Consider the following 19,168-nt stretch of genomic DNA (forward strand, 5'->3'; position numbering starts at 1 on the left):
CGACTTGAATTTAAGCACCCCCGGGCGCGCAGAATGCCGTCAGCGCCTCCAGGTGCGACAGCAAGGCAGGCTGGGGTTTGGAGTCTCCACTGACAGCAGGCAAAGTGCTGGCGAGCGGCTCCCGTGGAGCAGGGGCGGCAATTTGAATTTAAGCGCCCCCGGGCAGGGGATGGACTATACAGTGGAAAACAGACCTGGGAGTAACCATGCCAATGCAGATGGACTCTCCAGATATTTCCACTTAGAACATGAAGACTCAACTGGTCAAGGTTAGTTTAATGTCCTTACGTTTAGGGAGGGTTGTGTAGGAGAGTAGGATCTGCTTCTTATAGTTACCCCCACTTTTTGCTGATGTATCACTTTTTTTTACTTAGATTGACGGGGATCCTGCTATCCAGGACCCCAGTCTAGCTGCTTTCTCGTCTAAATTGATTGCATGTACTTTAGGTACACTCCAGATTGGATACTGGGGTCTCCTTATCAGTCCCTAGTATATGGTATCCTATGTACCCAGGGCATAGGTACCCCAGAGGCCTCCCAGGGGCTGCAGCATGTATTATGCCACCCCTGAGAGACCACTCAAACTGACACCACAGGTCTGCTACTGCAACCTGTGTAAGGTGGTGCATGCATCCCTTACTTAGATCTAGGGTCACTATATCTATTCTATATCACTGCACATATACACCTATCAGTCATTCCTATGGCAGGCCTTATCAATCCTGAAGGCAGGGTGATGGGTTTTATGTGAGAGGGTGCACCTGCATGAGCAGAGCCCCTCTGCAGCCTTCAGAAGCTATTTTCCGGGGTTGTTTGTGATGCAGCCAACCATATATATTTAAGTGCATTATAACCTCATGGTAAATGCCAACTTTAAAACGGCCGCATAGAAACATGTTGTGTTTGGCTTCAAACACCTGGAGGTATGATTCCACCCTTCTAGAGGGACATATGTGGTACACCGGGCTACCCAGTAACAGCTTTCTCAACCTGGGCATCACAAAATGGATGCTGCCTGCCACAGACACGAGTCTGCCCTCCTGCTGCTGAGCCAAGCTCAAACAGGGGAAGGGTTGACAATAGGTTTCCTGTCACAGGGAGATGTGACCACCTCCCAGACAGACTTTAGTGTATTGGGGCTGGGTGGGTGCACTCTGAGAGTCTGCACTGGGGGCACATTTGGTGTCCCTGTGCATAGTCCCGCTCAAACCGGTTGCAGGAGCCATTTGCTCCTGCTCTGGTGCAAAACTGGACAAAGGACATGGGTGTAGCCACCCCTCTGTCCTGACCCTCCCATAGGTGGGTCCCCAGAGTTTGTCCCACCTCTTCCTTGGGTATAAAGTAGGAACCCCTGACTACAGGACTTTAGATTTTACCTGGACTAAACTCTGCTACAGAAACCAAGTACTTTGATGATCTACACTACGCTGGATCACTGAAGAATCTCCCTTGGAGTAAAGGAGTTACTCCCCTTCAAGGCAGGCCCCTTTAACGCATCTGAACAGTTTGCATCTCCCGAGCTCCTGAGGACTTCGAAGATTTCTGCAACACAAGAGGTGGGTTCCCGAGCATCCCTGAGGTTTATCTGCGCTCTCAGCAATTCTGAGGCCCGTATCCCTTGTGGGGACCGTGCAACCCAAACCCCTGTGCAACGTGTACATTTGCATACGGGGACCGCGCAACCCAAACCCCTGTGCACCGTGTACTTTTGCAGCACCATATGCTTTTCGGCAATCCCTGAGGCTGTGCTTTGGGCTATTTGTAGTCCTGACCCGAGCAGTAATTGCACCAAAGATTTCCGGCCTACACTCCACGAGTGTTCCGTGGGCTGGTATTTCGTGATTCAGCTCAAGGTCCCTTCACGATCCCTGGTCCGTTGGCCTGTGGGTCCCTGTGAAGGCAACTTTGACTTTCAGTGGGCTTTCCTGGTTGCTCCAGATGTGCCCTGACTCTCCATAGCTTGGAGAATCCCGAGGACCTTGCTGGTCCTCACCGAAGCTTATTTCCTCTGCCTGGGTGGGTTGCAGTTGCCAAGGCTTGTTGGTGTTCAATCTGGACACTGACCCCCCCCCCCCCCCCCCCCACCCCCCCTCCCCCAGCACTCAGCATCCTTCGTGGGACAGCTCACCTCTGGACTTTGGACGTCTTCGATGTCTCCTGGTCCCCGTGGCTGCAGAGTCAAGCATCGCATCTTCTCACCTGAAGCACCCGACATCGTTGGGTATTCGTCTATCGTGGCCCTGATCACTGTTAAGTGACCCAGACTATTTCCCCTCTGCTTTCAGGTTCTTCTCACCTCAGATCCAGGCTTGGATACCACGGGACACTTTTCATCTTCCCAGCAGCAGCACTTTTCCGCATAACGCCATTGAAAACGGCGAATGTTCCCGACATCACTTGACCCCTATGCACCCGGCTCCTCTGGGATAGGTAACACAGGTATCTTGGTACTCTCAAGGGTGCTGGCCTTAGAACCTTCTATGTTTTAAAGGGTTTGCTTAAAGTCCTCTCCGAAGTGTCCTTAATCTTTAAAATTCCAACCGCGACTTTCTCATAGGATTGTACAGAGCTCGCGCCTGTGTTCACACTCTGCACCCGTCCTCCGTGGGTCCCCTGTGTCACTACTTTGGGTAGTTTCTTGGGGTCCCAGTGATTCTACGTGCTATAGGCACTGTGTCTAGTCAAGTCGTGGTTGTTATACCACTTTCTTAGTATATGGTTTGGTCTCCCCTGGAGCCCACTGTGTATTGTGCTATTTACTGTCGTTCTAGTGATTTAATATTGTGTGCTTTGTTCTCTAATCTCATAAAGAGGTTAGTAGAGAGTGTTTAGTAATACATATACTTTATATATCTCTTGTGTGGTTCTCCTTTCATTTGGTTATTCCGGAGGTTCAAATCTGGTAAAATAAGCAGCTTTACATTCCTTCGAGACTTAGCCTGAAGGCTGCTCTCAATACCTACCACTAGGATAGCCTTCAATAAAGGTTGTCTTTAACCTAATCATCAATAAGGGTTGTTTGGACTGATACAAGGTGCCCACTTTAATTAGTGGTCAGCATGTACCAGGCCAACTTCTCACAGTTAGTATCCCAGGTAGTTGTTGACCTGTTGCTTTGTTCAGGAACGTTTGGTATAATATTTTTAAGAATTGTTTGCGTTGCCTCTTGTGAGCTCGTACTGAACTCTTATAGGTCCTTTTAAACATTTTCTGACTTCTATTTTCGAAATATTAGGTGGATGGTTTTGTTCCCTACAACTTTCCACTATTTCATTTTTAGTGGCAGCCCTGCCATAACATGCATTTCAATAATATGTGGTGATTTTACAGTGTGTTTTTTCAGTACTGGCGTGTCCTTACTACAAGTATATCCTCTATGATTACATAACAGCTTCCTATGGGGATTTGATGTACTTTGTTGTTTCAAATTTTTTTGTGTGCAGATTTTAGTGTATAACAAGCATACGTTATTTAAAAAAAAGAAAACAACATGTGATGGTATTCATATTAACATGTTTGCATAGAAGGTGCATGTTTTATCTTACAATTTGTATTATGTCTTTACTTTGTTTTAGTTGTAGATTTTTCATTTTTCATTTGCAAATCTGTTTGTTGTTGTTTTACTTACAGTTTTCTTTAGTTGCAGTCTGTTGAGAAAAAATAACTGTTAGTTTTGTCGGTTTCTTTAGTTAGGTGTTTGCTTTTTTATTTAATTTTTATAATATTGTAAAGAGTTACTTTTAGTTTTATGCTTTGGTTACTAAGTTACTCTTGAGGTGGTCTTTTTTTTACTTTGAGTTATTTAGTTTCCGTGTCTTTATTTTCTTTTCTATTAGTATTTTTTTTCCTTTTTGTATGGGATGCACCTGTAAATTGTATGAATAAACATGTGGCGGGTTTTAATTGTTTGTTATATTTTTACTTATGCATTAATTTTGTTAGCTTTTCAATAATTGTCATTCTTACTTTGTTTGTAGTATTTAGTGGTTTGTTGAAGTGTTGCAGTCTTCTTTCGTAGATTTGCAATCAGGCCAAGTGACACTGCCCTATTGTAATCCTTTTTAATGAAGCATTTTATTATACATGTTTGTGACCTTTTTATATGGTTTGAATTGGGAGGATAGTTTCTATTATTAAATATTTTAAAGCTTAATTTGATAGGTTGGTTGGAGACTAGTTTGCACCATTTATGCTAAACACTAATGACTGTATTTGTTATATATTTAATGTGTTCATTTTATTTTTTACATATTTTATATGTTCATATTTTATTTCATGTAATATCAAGTGCTTTATTTAAAATTCTGTAATTTGGCAGTGTTAACTTTTTTGGTGGTGTACATGATTGCTGTCATGTTTCCTTAGTTTGATTGAGTAGGTGATAGTTGGTATTTCTTTATTTTTGTTTACGATGTTGTATTTTAGATATTTTTTCTGCAATATTTTTGTCATCAATATTTATGTGTTTACTGTTTAAGTACTGGCTGTGATATTTATGTTGCTTCATAGTTTTTGTAAATATTTTTATATGTTAATATTGTTTGTCTCGATATAGTATCATACAACCACAGAGCATGACGTTGGGGCATATCCTACCCCCCAGAGTAGATTACTTTACTGGGTGAGATTGTATTTGTCAGGGATCTAATCCTCATCAAGAATACCATAGTAGGCCAGTATGGTACTGATACTTAATCAATCTATGCTGAGATTGTTCTGGGCTTTAGCAAAGAAATACCTCTGCAATGGATTCTCTTTTTGCTCTCCCATATTTTTTATTAAAGAATTGAATTCATTTTTTTTATTCAGCAATAATTGTAATGGTCGAAACACAGCCATTATTTGAAGTTCAGATCATGCACTGGTGTCTACTGAAATTGTCAAACTACTATTCAACAAAGACTCAGATTGTGGAAATAAAGGTATTTTATTTACTCAATGATGCCCTGGCAACAAACCAGCATGCCAGGCCAGCCTAGAATACTGTTCAGTAAATACCTTGAATGGTACAGATACTAATATAAAGTGGGATGCATCCAAGAAAACTATATGGACAATCTGAGGCAGCAGAGTGAAGAAACTAGAGACATTAAAGGTGGAACTGAGAGCTCTCGGCATGGAACAAAAGAACATGAAGGCCAGCAAGGCACTTCACTGACTAACTGATGTCAAGGAGCACCTCACCATGCTCTTTCCGATGAAGCAGAGTTTGTATTTGTTAGCTCGGGACTGTTGTTTTATGATTAGGGAAACCTTTAAGATTGCTTGAATAAAAGCAAGACACTGCCAAGCTGCAAACCAATGAGATGGGACACAAAAGAGGAGCACACCACTTTAAAGAGAGATATAAATAAATCAGTTCTGAGAGTACTACCAGGAAGTATATAGCTCTGAATGGGGAGTAGCGGGAAGCTAGCTGGTACCTAGAAGCTGTGTCTTTTCTTAATATTCTGAAGGAAAATAAGAAGTGGTTTGAAGGTCTTCTCAGAAAAGATGAGATTCTGCAAATGAAATCGTTCAAAATCAACAAGTCTGCACGACCAAATGGCTGTTCAGCTCATTTCAACAAAGTGTCTCAAAAGCTGTTGTAACATCCTCTGATAGATATGTTTAGCCATTTTGGTGAAAAGAAAAGTCTCATACTCTATGAGAGAGGGTGTGAATACTAAGCTCCCAAAACCTGAAATCATCATATGCAGTATGCACACCTGAATATAGACTCCATATTGTATGCAACTGCGCTAGTTAATATGCTGAAGACCCTCCTATTGACCGCTATTAATATGAGCCATATAGGCATCATGGAAGGTAGTCAGACTTTTGACAGTGTGACCAAGATTAATGACCCTACAAGCATGGCTAAATGTTGTAAGATCCCATGGTCCTTGGTTCTACTAAACACACAAAACGCTCTCAACCAAGTGAAGAGGTCTTTCCTGACAAAGGTATTCCCATGATTTGATAAAGATTACAGATTTGTTGGATTTGCCTTTGCTTTAAATGCAAAGCCTCAGAAGTGAATCTGATTGAATGGCTTTGTTTTGGATAAGATGCTACTCCAGAGAGGAGCATGGCAATGATGATTAACTGATCTAAGGAAACAATGGCATTATAGACATGTACACCAGTGGAGAAAATAAACTCTCTTTATTTGATAATAATGTTATAATAACCCATCTCCAACATTTGATGTCTATGCCAACCCCTTCTTCATGATTTGGTGAAATGTTTGATGGATTCAGAGTTTAACGTAAAAGAAGACAAATCGATGATATTATAACACTGAATCAAACTCTTCGTCCTCGTATAAGGATAGATATGCTGAAGGTAGTTTCTAAATTTGGTAAGATCTTATTTGAGGAGAAATCTGGTGATTTTGCTGTAGTATCTATTTCACATTAATCCCTAGCTATGACCTTATGTAGATCCAAATTGATGTGATGTGTTATGTTTGGAGAGGAGCAACCTGTAGGTATCAAAATATTTTCTTATGTCCTTGAGAAAGAAGGAAGTACTGCTTGTGAGAATAAAAGGATATCTTACAAGGCAGCCCAATGTAGTAAAAGCATTTGGATAGACTTTTGAGTAATCAGAAATGGACTTTTAGGAACAATAGGATTTGAGAAACAGCTATGCTATATGCCTTGGGTCATTCGAAAGAAGTGGCACATGCAGTGCACACATGCACATTCGAAAGATGTAAGTTGAAGGTGTTGGATGCAGCCTTGTTAAGGTTCTGACAACATTCTCCTCCCCCTGCAACTCGATACATTTTAACCCTGATTTTACTGTGGCTTGCTGGAATGATGGTTTTGAACATTAACTTAATGCTTGTTATGAGTACACCTCTGATATGTTAGATAAGCAAGTCATCAAGTCATTTGTCTAGTGAAAACAATTATTATGAAGCAGAGCCAGCAGAACATTTCAACTACTCCAGGCTGCTTCAGTGGAAGATGACCACAATGTAGCAGTTTGAGGCCACCATGGAACTTACCCTTTTCGAGAAACTAATAATTTTCAGCCCACCCAGAAAATACAAGTAGCCCAGCTTTTATGAAGAGCTGACATTTAAAAAATATATATATAGGTTTCATTTTATTTCGTTGGAGTGCTTGGTCATCAACTGACTTAAATGTATTTGGACCCTGTTGAAAACTTGAAAGTTTCTGTCATAGAACGATTTACATACAATAAATGATTAATTATTTTACTTATTCACTAGGCAAAAACGCTTACTAGAATGGAAATCTCTACAGAAAACACAAGTGTTTGGCGAGCTAACAGAAATTCCTGGTGACCAGTATATAAACGAAGTCACAAATGCCAGAGAAGGTATTTGGGTTGTGATTCATCTTTACAGATCCGGGTAATGCATATTTTCCATACAATCTTATGTTGTGTGATTGATCATAAGAACCTTAAGCTTGCATGTCTGTTTATCCCTCTGTGTTAGAAGTTGATCTACTACCCCCTCTATGTTGAACAATACTTTAAAACTGTTTTAAAAGGACAGCGAGGCACAAGACTCATCAGACATACTACAGCAACCCCAAATGAAAATATCATTGCCAAAAGAGGACACATACCCATGGATAACAACCAGATACATGGATGATGTCTCAGGGTCTGGCTTAGATTTCAACGGACTGGTTACTCCATTACAACAGTGACGTTTACCCCGTCCACAGAAATATAAGTCGCATAAGGTATTATAAGAATTATATTTAGGCGGATGGGATATCTGTCACCATTGCGACAGAGTAACTCATCCGCCGAAATCTAAATCAGGCCCATAGTGACACAACACCATGTTAATAAGATATTATCTGGAAATATATATTGGGAGGGAGGGAGGAGAAAGCAGTCCCATGCATGGATCATTGAGAAGCAGACCTTGAGATTGTGTATATGTTTTTAGTTAGTTGCCTATTTAAAGACACTATTTGTGAGTTTTATCTAAATAATTCTTAATAACAATTACATTATGTTGAAAAAGTTAACTATTATTTTAATGTTTTCCTTCTGACAAAAAGGCAGGAAATTGGAGCTACATAGAATTTGACACTGTCGGTTTCAGGCAAACTGATGTAACGTGCTCCTAGAGAATTCAGGGTCAGTTAAGATCAATGATCATGTGCCTTTAAGCTTTATTACTCCTTAGGGGTTGTTTTTAAAAATTATTTTAGGGTCTGCCTTAACAGTGAAGCTTTTGTTAGTACCCTTCTAATGATATACATACCGTGGGTTTCAGAGGAGTGAACATCTCTCATCACACGCTATTGGCTGTGTGTTGGTTCTTTCCGCCTCTTAGGCAGTGCTTCCATTGTCCATGATATGTATTGTTTTCAGCATCTGGTAAAGACTTATGGGCAGATTACGATATTGTTTGGAAACTCTTCTGACCGAATCAGTTTTGGAAACGTTTCCGACCAAATTGGGTTCTGCGAGACCGAACAACCAATTACGATGTTAGCAAACATCGTTCGGTCGGACTCGCATTGAATTCGATGGTAGCATGTGTTCTGAACGAGAACACAGGCTCCCATTGAAAAAAGGGGTGATTGGGGAAAAGCTTGCACCCTGTGACCGGCACCCCATGGTCCGAATCCCGTTTGGAGCCTTTCTGAACACCATTTTAATCGGCCCTTATATAGGGAATGCATGTTATCTTTCAAAGATGGGTTTTCCCTCTAAAAGCAGTACATTCTGTAGGCTTACTCGAAGTATAATATAAAAAATAAGTATGCAAATATTGTGTGTTATTGTGTTTTTAAATAAAATGGCTTTTTGGTGTGGAAAACAAACTCTAGATGTAATAAATTAAATAAAAAAATGATTTTTATCAAATATAATACTTGACAACTGTTATTCAGCATTTACAAGCATCACAAGCTACATAACATCAGCACTGACTTTACTGCAGCTTCCACTGCTTCAAGATCATGACAGTAATCAAGTGATTACGCAATAGGTCCTAGGAAGAGATGTGAGTTGGGGCTGAAGAGGGTCTTGAGTTTCTGTCTCCCTACCAAATGCTGCTGTCCCAAAGCCCCTCTATCTTCAAGCACCTGCGCCAATAATCGTTAAGTAGCACTTCATTGATAGGCACCATAAATATTGATTAAAGTAAATAAGGTAGCAATCTTGAAAAGGGTGTAATTTTATTGTCAGAGGCTCAGAAACAATAAATGCTTAATCAAATCCCATGTCCATATGGGATTTGTGCAATCTATTATAATTGTTGAACCTCTGACAGCAAAGGCACACCTCTGTGGGTTTGATATGCCAATTATTTTCACATTCACATGTCTTTAGTTTATGAAAAGCTGAAGCAACGATGTCCGTCCTTTGTGTCAGTGATAAACCTGAATGTCCTTTTTTTGTTTTTATTTTGCGGATGAAAGGTGGCAAAAGCAGCCTATCCGTGTGGCATAGCTTGGGGTTACCCCTCCTGCTTTGGCCTTGTCATGGTGAGGGACCAAGTCTGTCTCTTCTTTTTTGTGGAGGAAAGGACTGCAGAAGCGCAGTGCAGCGTCATTTTAGTTCCTTTCACTTTTGGCTTTGTTGTGACAGACCACAAGCAGGGAGTGAGGTAGCATGTGCAGGGAACCTGCTCATTGCCAGTATCGACACAATCACCATGGAGGTGTCCTGAATGTATTACCCTCTTCCTGACTTTCACTCTTATAGAATTCCTCCAACTCAATATCGTGGCCAAAATATCGACCTACAAATGTATTGCATCAACTCTATTGACCTTGAAGGATACATATAGGTAAGTGGATGTAAAGATAAGAATAGTACATATATACTTACCATGATGACATAGTGGTAGGTAATGTTGTAGTGGTATTGGAGGTCATGGTGACATTAATGGTAATGGAGGAGGTATTCTTGATGTAGATTTTATGCAACATTTGATGCACCAATATTATCACTACATGTCATACAATTTTAACTTTGGAACCAGGAGCTCCAGAGTCAATCACATACATTAACATTCAACAGCATTCCAACAGCATTTGTGCATGACTGTGTTTGTATGCATTAGCAAATTAAAGCCAGGCATATTGGCTTTATCAGTGCTTGTTTTATTATCAAATGTTTTGAGATTTACAACCTCTTTCAATCAATTCACATGTTTGTTTTCACCAAGCTGCAGTCAATAAACACATCTACAACTTTGAAAAACAAGATACTATGCCAGACATTCATGTCCTAATTTGACATTGGTTTTAGGGCATACACAAAACATGCTTTGTGACCTAAACAAGGATGTGTGTACTTTTAACACAGATCAACAGACTGCCACAGTCATGGGTGCTGTGCAAATCCACAATTGAGATGCCTAGATCTCCTCAACTGTGAACCTCTATCCTACTCCTGGATTCAGAAGTTCTTGTGGACTCTTACAGAAGCAAGAGTCGTGTGACACCAAAGGACTTAGAGGCTCTGAGTCAGGATGCATTTTACAGACTACTGCTGGCTCGGAATAGGCCTTTATGGATATAGGCCTAATGGTGTAAAAAGGGTCACATGACAAAATTCGGACTCTGGCAATGTGGCGGTCAAGAAACAAACAAGTAAACTGATTTCTGCATGAACTCTTAGGAGAACCTCACTACCATGTCCTCTAATCTACTACTTTCATGATTAGGGCTAGAAATGTACTAACAATTTCAAATACTTTTTCAACACCTCGTGCCCCATGTCTGGCTCCAGATCCTCGAAAAGGTTGGATCTGTGAAACCTATTGGTTCAGCTGTATGCCACAAGGGCTTTGTTTTTGCCTAGTTTACCTCTAGGTAAATATAGTTTGGGCTGGAGCCAGCTCGAATCTTGTACGTAGGCCATTCCAGCATCTACATCCCCCGGGTGCAATGCAGAAGAACATGGTGCTCTAATAATTTCCTGAAGACATTGTAGAATTACACTGAAGATGCTGAAGCTTACTGGAACTGACTGATGCCAAAAATATATGACAGGAGACACAGAGCTTTAGCTCAAATACTTAGCTGACAGTGTCCAACAGGCACAGTGAAGCAGATAAAAATGCTGGATGTGCTTTTGCTCTGTTTGTTTTACTCTCGCCAGTCTTCCTGGTTCCTACAGCCCCAAGTACCATGCCTACTTGCTTGATTCTTGTAACTCCTGATGTCAGTCACGTAAGCTGTTTGAATCTCGGGAAATTGGGAACGCTCGGGCTGTTGACTGGGCACATAGAGTACCTTCAGGACCTTTGACACCAGTCAATAGACCAGACGCAAGTATTATCTTTTTTCCATTAATTCAACATCAAAGAGAAACTACTATGGTTAAAGAACACCACCGGATCTCCAATGAGGAAGGCTACACATTTTTGATCTTGCAGAATCTTGCCTGGGACACTGCAACCTGCCAACAAGAATTGAGAGCCCTTATTGCAGAACTACAATTTTCTCTATTCCTGACACTTTGATATCTGGAATGTCTCTGTAAATAAACTGGCAAAGTTCTTTTAAGATCTTCATAGACCCTTCAGAGGCAAAGTACTTTCTATGAGAACGCCACTAAAGACTTCACCTAATCTGTAGGATGTATCTTCTTAACAGATTTCCTATGTTCAGCAATAACTGTTGCTAGGAATCCAGCCCAGCTCATGAGGGACGAAAAACAGGAAACACCCCCAAATTGCCTAGATCTATCTCCTTACATCCAAAAGGCATATTCAACTCCCTGCTCACTTGAAGTGCAAGAGGTGAAGGATTGCGAAGTAGGAGAGAAAAGGGGGAACGAGAGGCATGGGAAATTAAAGTAAACCGTCTCAGTACTACGTCCTAAACACAACATTCCTCTCTGTCTAAATGTAGTAAAGGCTATTGCATACCCAAAATGTAGCACTTGATGAGTTCTTCATCTTCCACTGGTATATGAGGAGTTAGTATCTTGACTCTGAATAACATGTACATGAGCTAATCCAACAAAACAGTTAAACACCTGTTGCGGGGATTCTGCACATATACAGAACTATGCACAGGAAAACCGGACCTCAGTGAATAGGGATGTACCAACCTACAACATTAGTACCCAAAATCCCAAACGGACTTGCTATAGTGTCTCTTTCGTTCTCCGTCTACAGCGAAGCTACCAATGATTAGACAACCCAGAACACGTCACTCTATCTTGCGAATCGCGGGAGCCAGACACTCTTTTGCTCACTCACTCATACTTGTCCACAATGCGAATAATTAGAGATGCTGTTTCTTTTAAAATGTTTATTTCAACTAGCGCGCTCTATGGTGCAGTACACGTGCCAATATCAGCAACAAAATGCATAAACACAATATAGTCAGCATTGTTACAATACCATAGAATACAAACGGGGATATCATGTTATAAAAAACAGTGGAAAAAGGCTAACCGACCTAACCACCCTCCCCGTGGTAAGAGATAGTTTATTATAAAAAGAAGACCTCTGGGCTTTGTCAGCAGACCCCCATACCTCAAGGCCTGAATGCAATGTTCACATTGCAGGACAAGCACAGCACTTCTCTTCGGAAAGGTGTCTCTCCAAGTGTGTCAAAACCTGTTTTGTTTGCAATATTAAAGCACAACGATTTCCAATAGTGCGGCTGTGTGTAGTCTGTTATGTCTAGGTGCGAGGGACTGATCAGAACGGAATAACAAGGGGCATTGTTGTTCGGCCTTGAACATCGTGTGCAGACTAAACCTCAGAGCACAGCAGAGAACGTGCAAGGTAGACAGTTCTCATATGAAAATGGCACAAAAAACGTCATGCGAAATATATGCATGCAGAGTTGTGCGCAAAAGCAGTCTCATGGCAGCGAAGCTCATGCTAACTTAGCAAATGTCGACAATGGACCTAAAGCTATACTACACACCTATTGGGTAAGAGCAAACATCCCTGCTTCACACAAGAGAAGCAATTACCCTTCAATCTTTATGTGCCCCAACCACGACAACTCTATTATCATTAGTAGAGATATCAAGTGTATTCTAGATACTCAGCTAGATCCTGCTAAGACAGGTTGTAAGAAACTCTTTAGACTCAGTATCTGCATCATGATAACCACCTTGAATCTCCTTGTTGGCTGGCACCATCAAAATCCATTTTCATGAATTGACTTCTTCTTGGTAACGGACCCCAAAGAAGCAGCCAGCAACCTCACCAAGTGGCTGACCGCCTGCGCCAACGACCTCGCACCACTAAAGAACCCTCCCAGCAGACCCGGCAGCAAGAAAACCCCCTGGTTCACCGACGAACTCAAGGAATCCAAGAAGAACTGCCGCACCCTCGAGAAAGCCTGGCGGCTCGACCAGACCACAGACAACAGGACCACCCTCAAGCACGCCACCCGCAAACACCATCAGCTGATCCGCGCCACCAAGAAATCGGCACTCAAAGAATGACTGGACAACAACGCCCACGACAGCAAGGAACTCTTCAGCATCGTCAAAGAGTTCTCCAACCCCAGCGCCGGAAACGACATCACGCCCTCGCAAGACCTCTGCAACTCACTCGCCGCGTTCTTCCACCGCAAGATCACCGACATACACAACAGCTTCGACGCACAGACCACGCACCCTATCACCGAACCAACGCCCGCCACCACCACCCTCTACAACTAGACCCCGATCAGCACCGAAGACACCACCCGCACGATGACCTCCATCCACTCCGGATCACCAACCGACCCCTGCCCACACCACGTCTTCAAACAAAGCCGACGCCATCATCGCACCCCATCTCCGGGACATCATCAACTCCTCCTTCCACACCGCCACCTTCCCGGAGAGCTGGAAGCACGCCGAGCTTACCGCCCTCCTGAAGAAACCAACGGCGGACTCCACCGACCTCAAGAACTACCGTCCCATATCGCTCCTTCCTTTTCCGGCCAAAGTCATCGAGAAGACCGTCAACAGACAGCTTGCCACCTTCCTCGAGACGAACGAATCCCTCGACCCCTCGCAGTCCGGGTTTCGGGCCAACCACAGCACCGAGACCGCCCTTATCGCAGCCACCGACTACATCAGAACCCTGATCGACAACGGGGAAACAGCGGCCCTCATCCTCTTGGATCTCTCTGCGGCGTTCGACACCGTCTGCCACCGCACCCTAGTGAAGCGCCTCAGCAACATCGGAATCCGAGAGAAAGCACTGGAGTGGATCATCTCGTTCCTCGCCGGAAGAACCCAGAGAATCCGCCTCCCCCTGTTCAGATCCGAGGCCACCGAAGTCATCTGCGGCGTACCACAAGGATCTTCACTCAGTCCAACCCTCTTCAACGTCTACATGAGCCCCCTCGCAGCCATCGCACGCCAACACAACCTCAACATCATCTCCTACGTCGATGACACCCAGCTGATCCTCTCCCTCACCAACGACCCCACCACCGCCAGAGCCAACCTACACGAAGGGATGAAAGACGTCGCCGACTGGATGAGGAACAGCCGCCTTAAACTGAACTCAGACAAGACGGAAGTCCTTATCCTGGGATCATCACCCTCCGCCTGGGACGACTCCTGGTGGCCCCCGGCCCTGGGCACCGCTCCCAAGCCAACGGACCACGCACACAACTTGGGCTTCACCCTGGACTCCTCCCTGTCGATGACCAGACAAGTCAACGCCGTCTCATCTTCATGCTTCAACGCCCTGCGCATGCTCCGCAAGATCTTCAGATGGATCCCCACTGAAACCAGGAAGACCGTGACCCAGGCACTCGTCACCAGCCGACTGGACTACGGGAACACCCTCTACGCCGGAACCACAGCCAAACTTCAAAAAAGACTCCAACGCATCCAGAACGCCTCCGCACGACTCATCCTGGACCTCCCCCGACACAGCCACATCACCGGACACCTGAGAGACCTGCACTGGCTCCCCGTCAGCAAGAGAATCACGTTCAGACTCCTCACCCACGCACACAAGGCTCTCCATGACCTGGGCCCCAAGTACCTCAACGACCGCATGACCTTCTACACGCCAACCCGCCAGCTACGATCGACCAGCCACGCCCTCGCCACCGTACCACGCATCCGCAGAGCCACCGCCGGAGGAAGATCCTTCTCCTACCTGGCAGCCAAGACCTGGAACTCCCTCCCCACCCACCTTCGGCGAACCCAGGACCATCTCTCCTTCAGAAAGCAGCTCAAGACCTGGCTGTTCGAGCAGTAACATACCCCCTCCCCCAGCGCCTTGAGACCCTCCCGGGTGAGTAGCGCGCTTTATAAATGCCATGATTGATTGATTGATTGATTGATTGATTGATTGGTACTGTCATTAGCCATATATTCCCCACATTTATACTCCTGTCATTCCATTATCTTTCTCAGCTGGCATGGCAAACATAAGCTATTAGCTATAAGTAATTGATTCTTACCTAACTACCTGTTATACAGGGAAGATTTTATTAAATATTTCAACAAAGACATCTCTGAGTTCTTTAACTTTAAATTGAGCACAGCATCGCCTGGTATGGGAGAGAATGAAAGCATATATCTGAGGTATCACTCAATCATTTTTAATTCAGATCCATAAAGCAGATTGAATGGGAAAGAGTCATTAATGAAATAATTGGAACTTTTAATTAAGATACAGACAAAGCATGTAATTGACAACACCAATTCAACACATTCTAATATATCTCATATCTGCGAATACATTCACATAAAATATATCATTAGAGCCAACAAAAAAGCCTTTCAACTTTAAATCCAAAACCAAATAGAAAAACATTTTGGCAGAATGCTTACTTTTATGAGTAGACAAATAGAAAATTTAAAAAAATCTATGTGATATAAGCACAATACCCTTAGCACCTCTGAATACATTAATAACCTGCGGATGCCATTGATCGATAAGTACAGGAATACTATTCTAATGGGGGATCCATCACAGAAGTAATTAGGACTGTTTTACAGTCTCACCATCCAGGACTAGATAACATTCCAGTCAAAGTCTACAAAATACTTATTGATGTTATAACTACACTTTGTGTCAAGATTCTCAGAGAGATCTAACAAAACAAGCAGACCCCTCCATCCTGGTCTAAAGTGAAATTAAGAGGTTTTTTTAATAAGAGTCCAGGATACCCTTGTTGGCCTATCTTTGCTAACATCACCACTTCCTAGTGCAGTAGCACTGACTCATCATGCAGAAACTTCATAAGAACCACTTGTTACTATATTACTAGATGCTGAAGTGGCAATTTCTGTGGGAGGTGCTATACAAAGTCACACAGATTTTATTAGATTGATTTAGACTCTATAGCTAATCACCTAAGGTGCCCATAAATATTAACAGCAACACATCCTCCATAATTCTCCTTTTGTGCAACACTGATAAGGGATGGCCACTCTCTCATGATCTAGATGCTGTCTACTTGGAGCCGTACATAAGGCAACTGCAGAAACAACTTTGTCCTATTCCCAACCCAAGCCCTCCAATTCTATAGTGGTATGTGCTGATGAAATTGCTATATCTTTTAATACTATAACCCCTAAACTTGGAGATCATAGAAGAAACAGCAGAAGAATTAGATTCAGTCTTCCGCTATAAACTCAACATTCATAAAACACTAATTATTTGAGCAGAGGGAGTAGAAGTTGACGATTTGCGGGTTAGACACTCAACACAATAGCTAGTCATGATTAGCACTTCCCATAATTGCTTTGAATAGAACTAGTCCAGTCTACTTCAGTCCACTAAGGATCAACTAGAGGAATGGAAGCACCTACCAATCTTCTTTGTAGGTAGACCTTCCTCTATTAAAATAAACATGCTTCCCAAATATTTAAACTTTTATGTCTCTGCGAGCTCCACCTTTGCATATTTCTGCTGCCTATATCAGGAGATTAGATACTTTCATCTCCAGGTTTATTTGTCATGGCAATGTGAGAAGATCTCTGAAACGATTCAATCCTACCAACAGGACCTACTGTGCTCTTTCTGATTTGCGGCTTTATTTTTTAACTTGCATGGGAAATTATTTGAGATTCTTGTATTACGTTGAGGTGCCTTCTGGATACTAGATTAACTATCTCCTTAAGGACCACTCCAGGCACCTTACTTAGAAATTTGTCAACCCAAACATTTTCAAGAAGGTTAAAGGTAAGACATTGGGCAGCTTGAAGAAGATACGGCACATGATAACCCTGAGCTTTCATAATTGCTGAAACTAGTAATTACTAAACTAGGAGACATATTTCAAGGGCAAACTTTGGGCCAGATTTAAAATTTGAGAGACAGGGTACTCCATTGTAAATGTGTTGGAGTGCCCTGTTTGCCAAACTGACAGTAGACTAAGAAATCTGGTTGAGTGTAGATGAAAATATCAGTGGTTCAGATTCAGTCGTCTCAAATTCAAGTGATACCTCAGGGAGTAAAACATCTGTAACCTTTTTATAAGAATTAAAATGTAAGTGGATAGCGAAGCAAAGAGCAGCTGCAAAGAGAAGAGAGGAACAAGTATAAAAATCCAGACAACCAGAGAAAAAAGAGGTGGGAAGAGAGGACTTAAAGGAGACAAGACAGAAAAATATGGGGTACAGACAATGGCACAGACCACAAAGGAAGAAGGCAGAGTTTGAACTCTATTATCAGTCTGTCACAAAGAGATTTTTAGATATGATGTTACCAAATATGATCCACCTACTGATATGTACTATGTCTAATGCCATATGGAAAGCTGTGTTTAAAGAAACCCCAAAAATTTGTTAAAAAATAAATCAGTCTGTCACAAAGAGAACTCACAAAGATTGAACTAAAAGTGTTAAGTAAGGGACTACATTTTTATCCTTTGAGGAACATGGTTGAGTTATGAGTTAAGGCAGATTTATTGAGATTCACAAGGATACTCACATTGAAAGCGTTTTTTGAGATCTCATGTTAAAATAAGTGAAGAGGTGAGCCGTAAAGCTATTAAGGACCTTGAGGATGTTGCAACATTGATGAGTCTAGGGGATGATAACATCATGGATATTGATGATATAGATGAACATTTGGGTGTTATAGAAATAGCAACCCTTGATAGTGGACTTAAATCTTTTTTCAAAATGTGTCCCTGATTTAGGGAACGATAATGTGATTGATGTTTTTCATAAATTGGTATTCAATTAATTTTACATGTTTTAGAAAAAGAAAAATCACTATAATTTGAATAAAGCTGAGTTTAGAGTATTAAATAGCCTGCAGAATGATACCTCAATAACTATCAGTCATGCAGACAAAGGTGGTAATGTGGTTATCATGGATTTTGTGGATTATAACAAGAAGACTGTCAAACAGTTGAGTGATGTAGATAATTCTGTGCCGGTAGATCAAGGGATCCTTCCGTTATCAAAGACTCAACTATCAATGAATTTAAAAAGATATCATGGAAAATCTTTACTTATTGATAATGAATGTTGATATTTTAACACTAATATAAAACACTCTAGAATGTCCATGGTTTATTTTCGTCTTAAAATACATAAAAAAAAGGTAACATTCCACCTAGACGGCCTATTATTTCAGGTACTGGGTCTCATACTGAATGGGTGTTGGAATACATTGATGTGTATTTAGCTCCTCTGATTGCAACATTCCCCTCGCATGTTCGTGACAGGAAAGATTTATTGAATCAAATTGCAGAAATCCCTTGGGAAACCGATTACCTTTTGGTCACCAAGGATGCAACTAGTTTATATACCACAATTGAACATAGTAAAAGTTTAGAAGCAGTGAAGGCCTTTATATACACAAAATCAGTAAGCTACCTAAGCATTCAAAGGTGCTTTTGGAGTTGAGGGAGTTTATTTTGAAAAATAATTTTGCCATCACCCACCCCACCATCATACATCCTCAGGTGACAGCATCTTTAGTGACAAATTATCCCTCGTGTTTGGAGAGGCTGACAACAACCATCGCCTCACTTCTGGCTGGCATACCCAGGCAGTAACAGACCCTGCCAGGCATTGTGGATCACCACAAGCCTTCCTGGATGGCCCTGTGATCCAGGGACCCATGAGCCACACCAGCTCCCTCTCCACCCATACCATCAATCACCTGTCCCTGAATTCAAACCCCCCAGCCCTGCACCAAGATCTCCCTTTGAACCAAATCCCCTTCACCTTTTTCTGCAGTTCCCCCCGATGTTGCAGCCTCACCATTACTAAATACTGCCTT

General features: G+C 42.2%; 1 protein-coding gene across 1 annotated transcript in view; it reads left to right on the plus strand.

Moving 5' to 3' along the window:
• PDCL2 (phosducin like 2) overlaps positions 1-19,168 on the plus strand; it is a 287,508-nt gene that overhangs the window by 159,277 nt on the left and 109,063 nt on the right. Inside the window, exon 4 of the mRNA XM_085642073.1 lies at positions 7,226-7,369. Coding sequence (XP_085498199.1) covers positions 7,226-7,369 — 144 coding nt within the window. The remainder of the gene's footprint in view (positions 1-7,225; positions 7,370-19,168) is intronic.

Source organism: Triturus cristatus, chromosome 2_2 (genome assembly GCF_964204655.1).
Source record: "Triturus cristatus chromosome 2_2, aTriCri1.1, whole genome shotgun sequence".
NCBI lineage: Eukaryota > Metazoa > Chordata > Amphibia > Caudata > Salamandridae > Triturus > Triturus cristatus.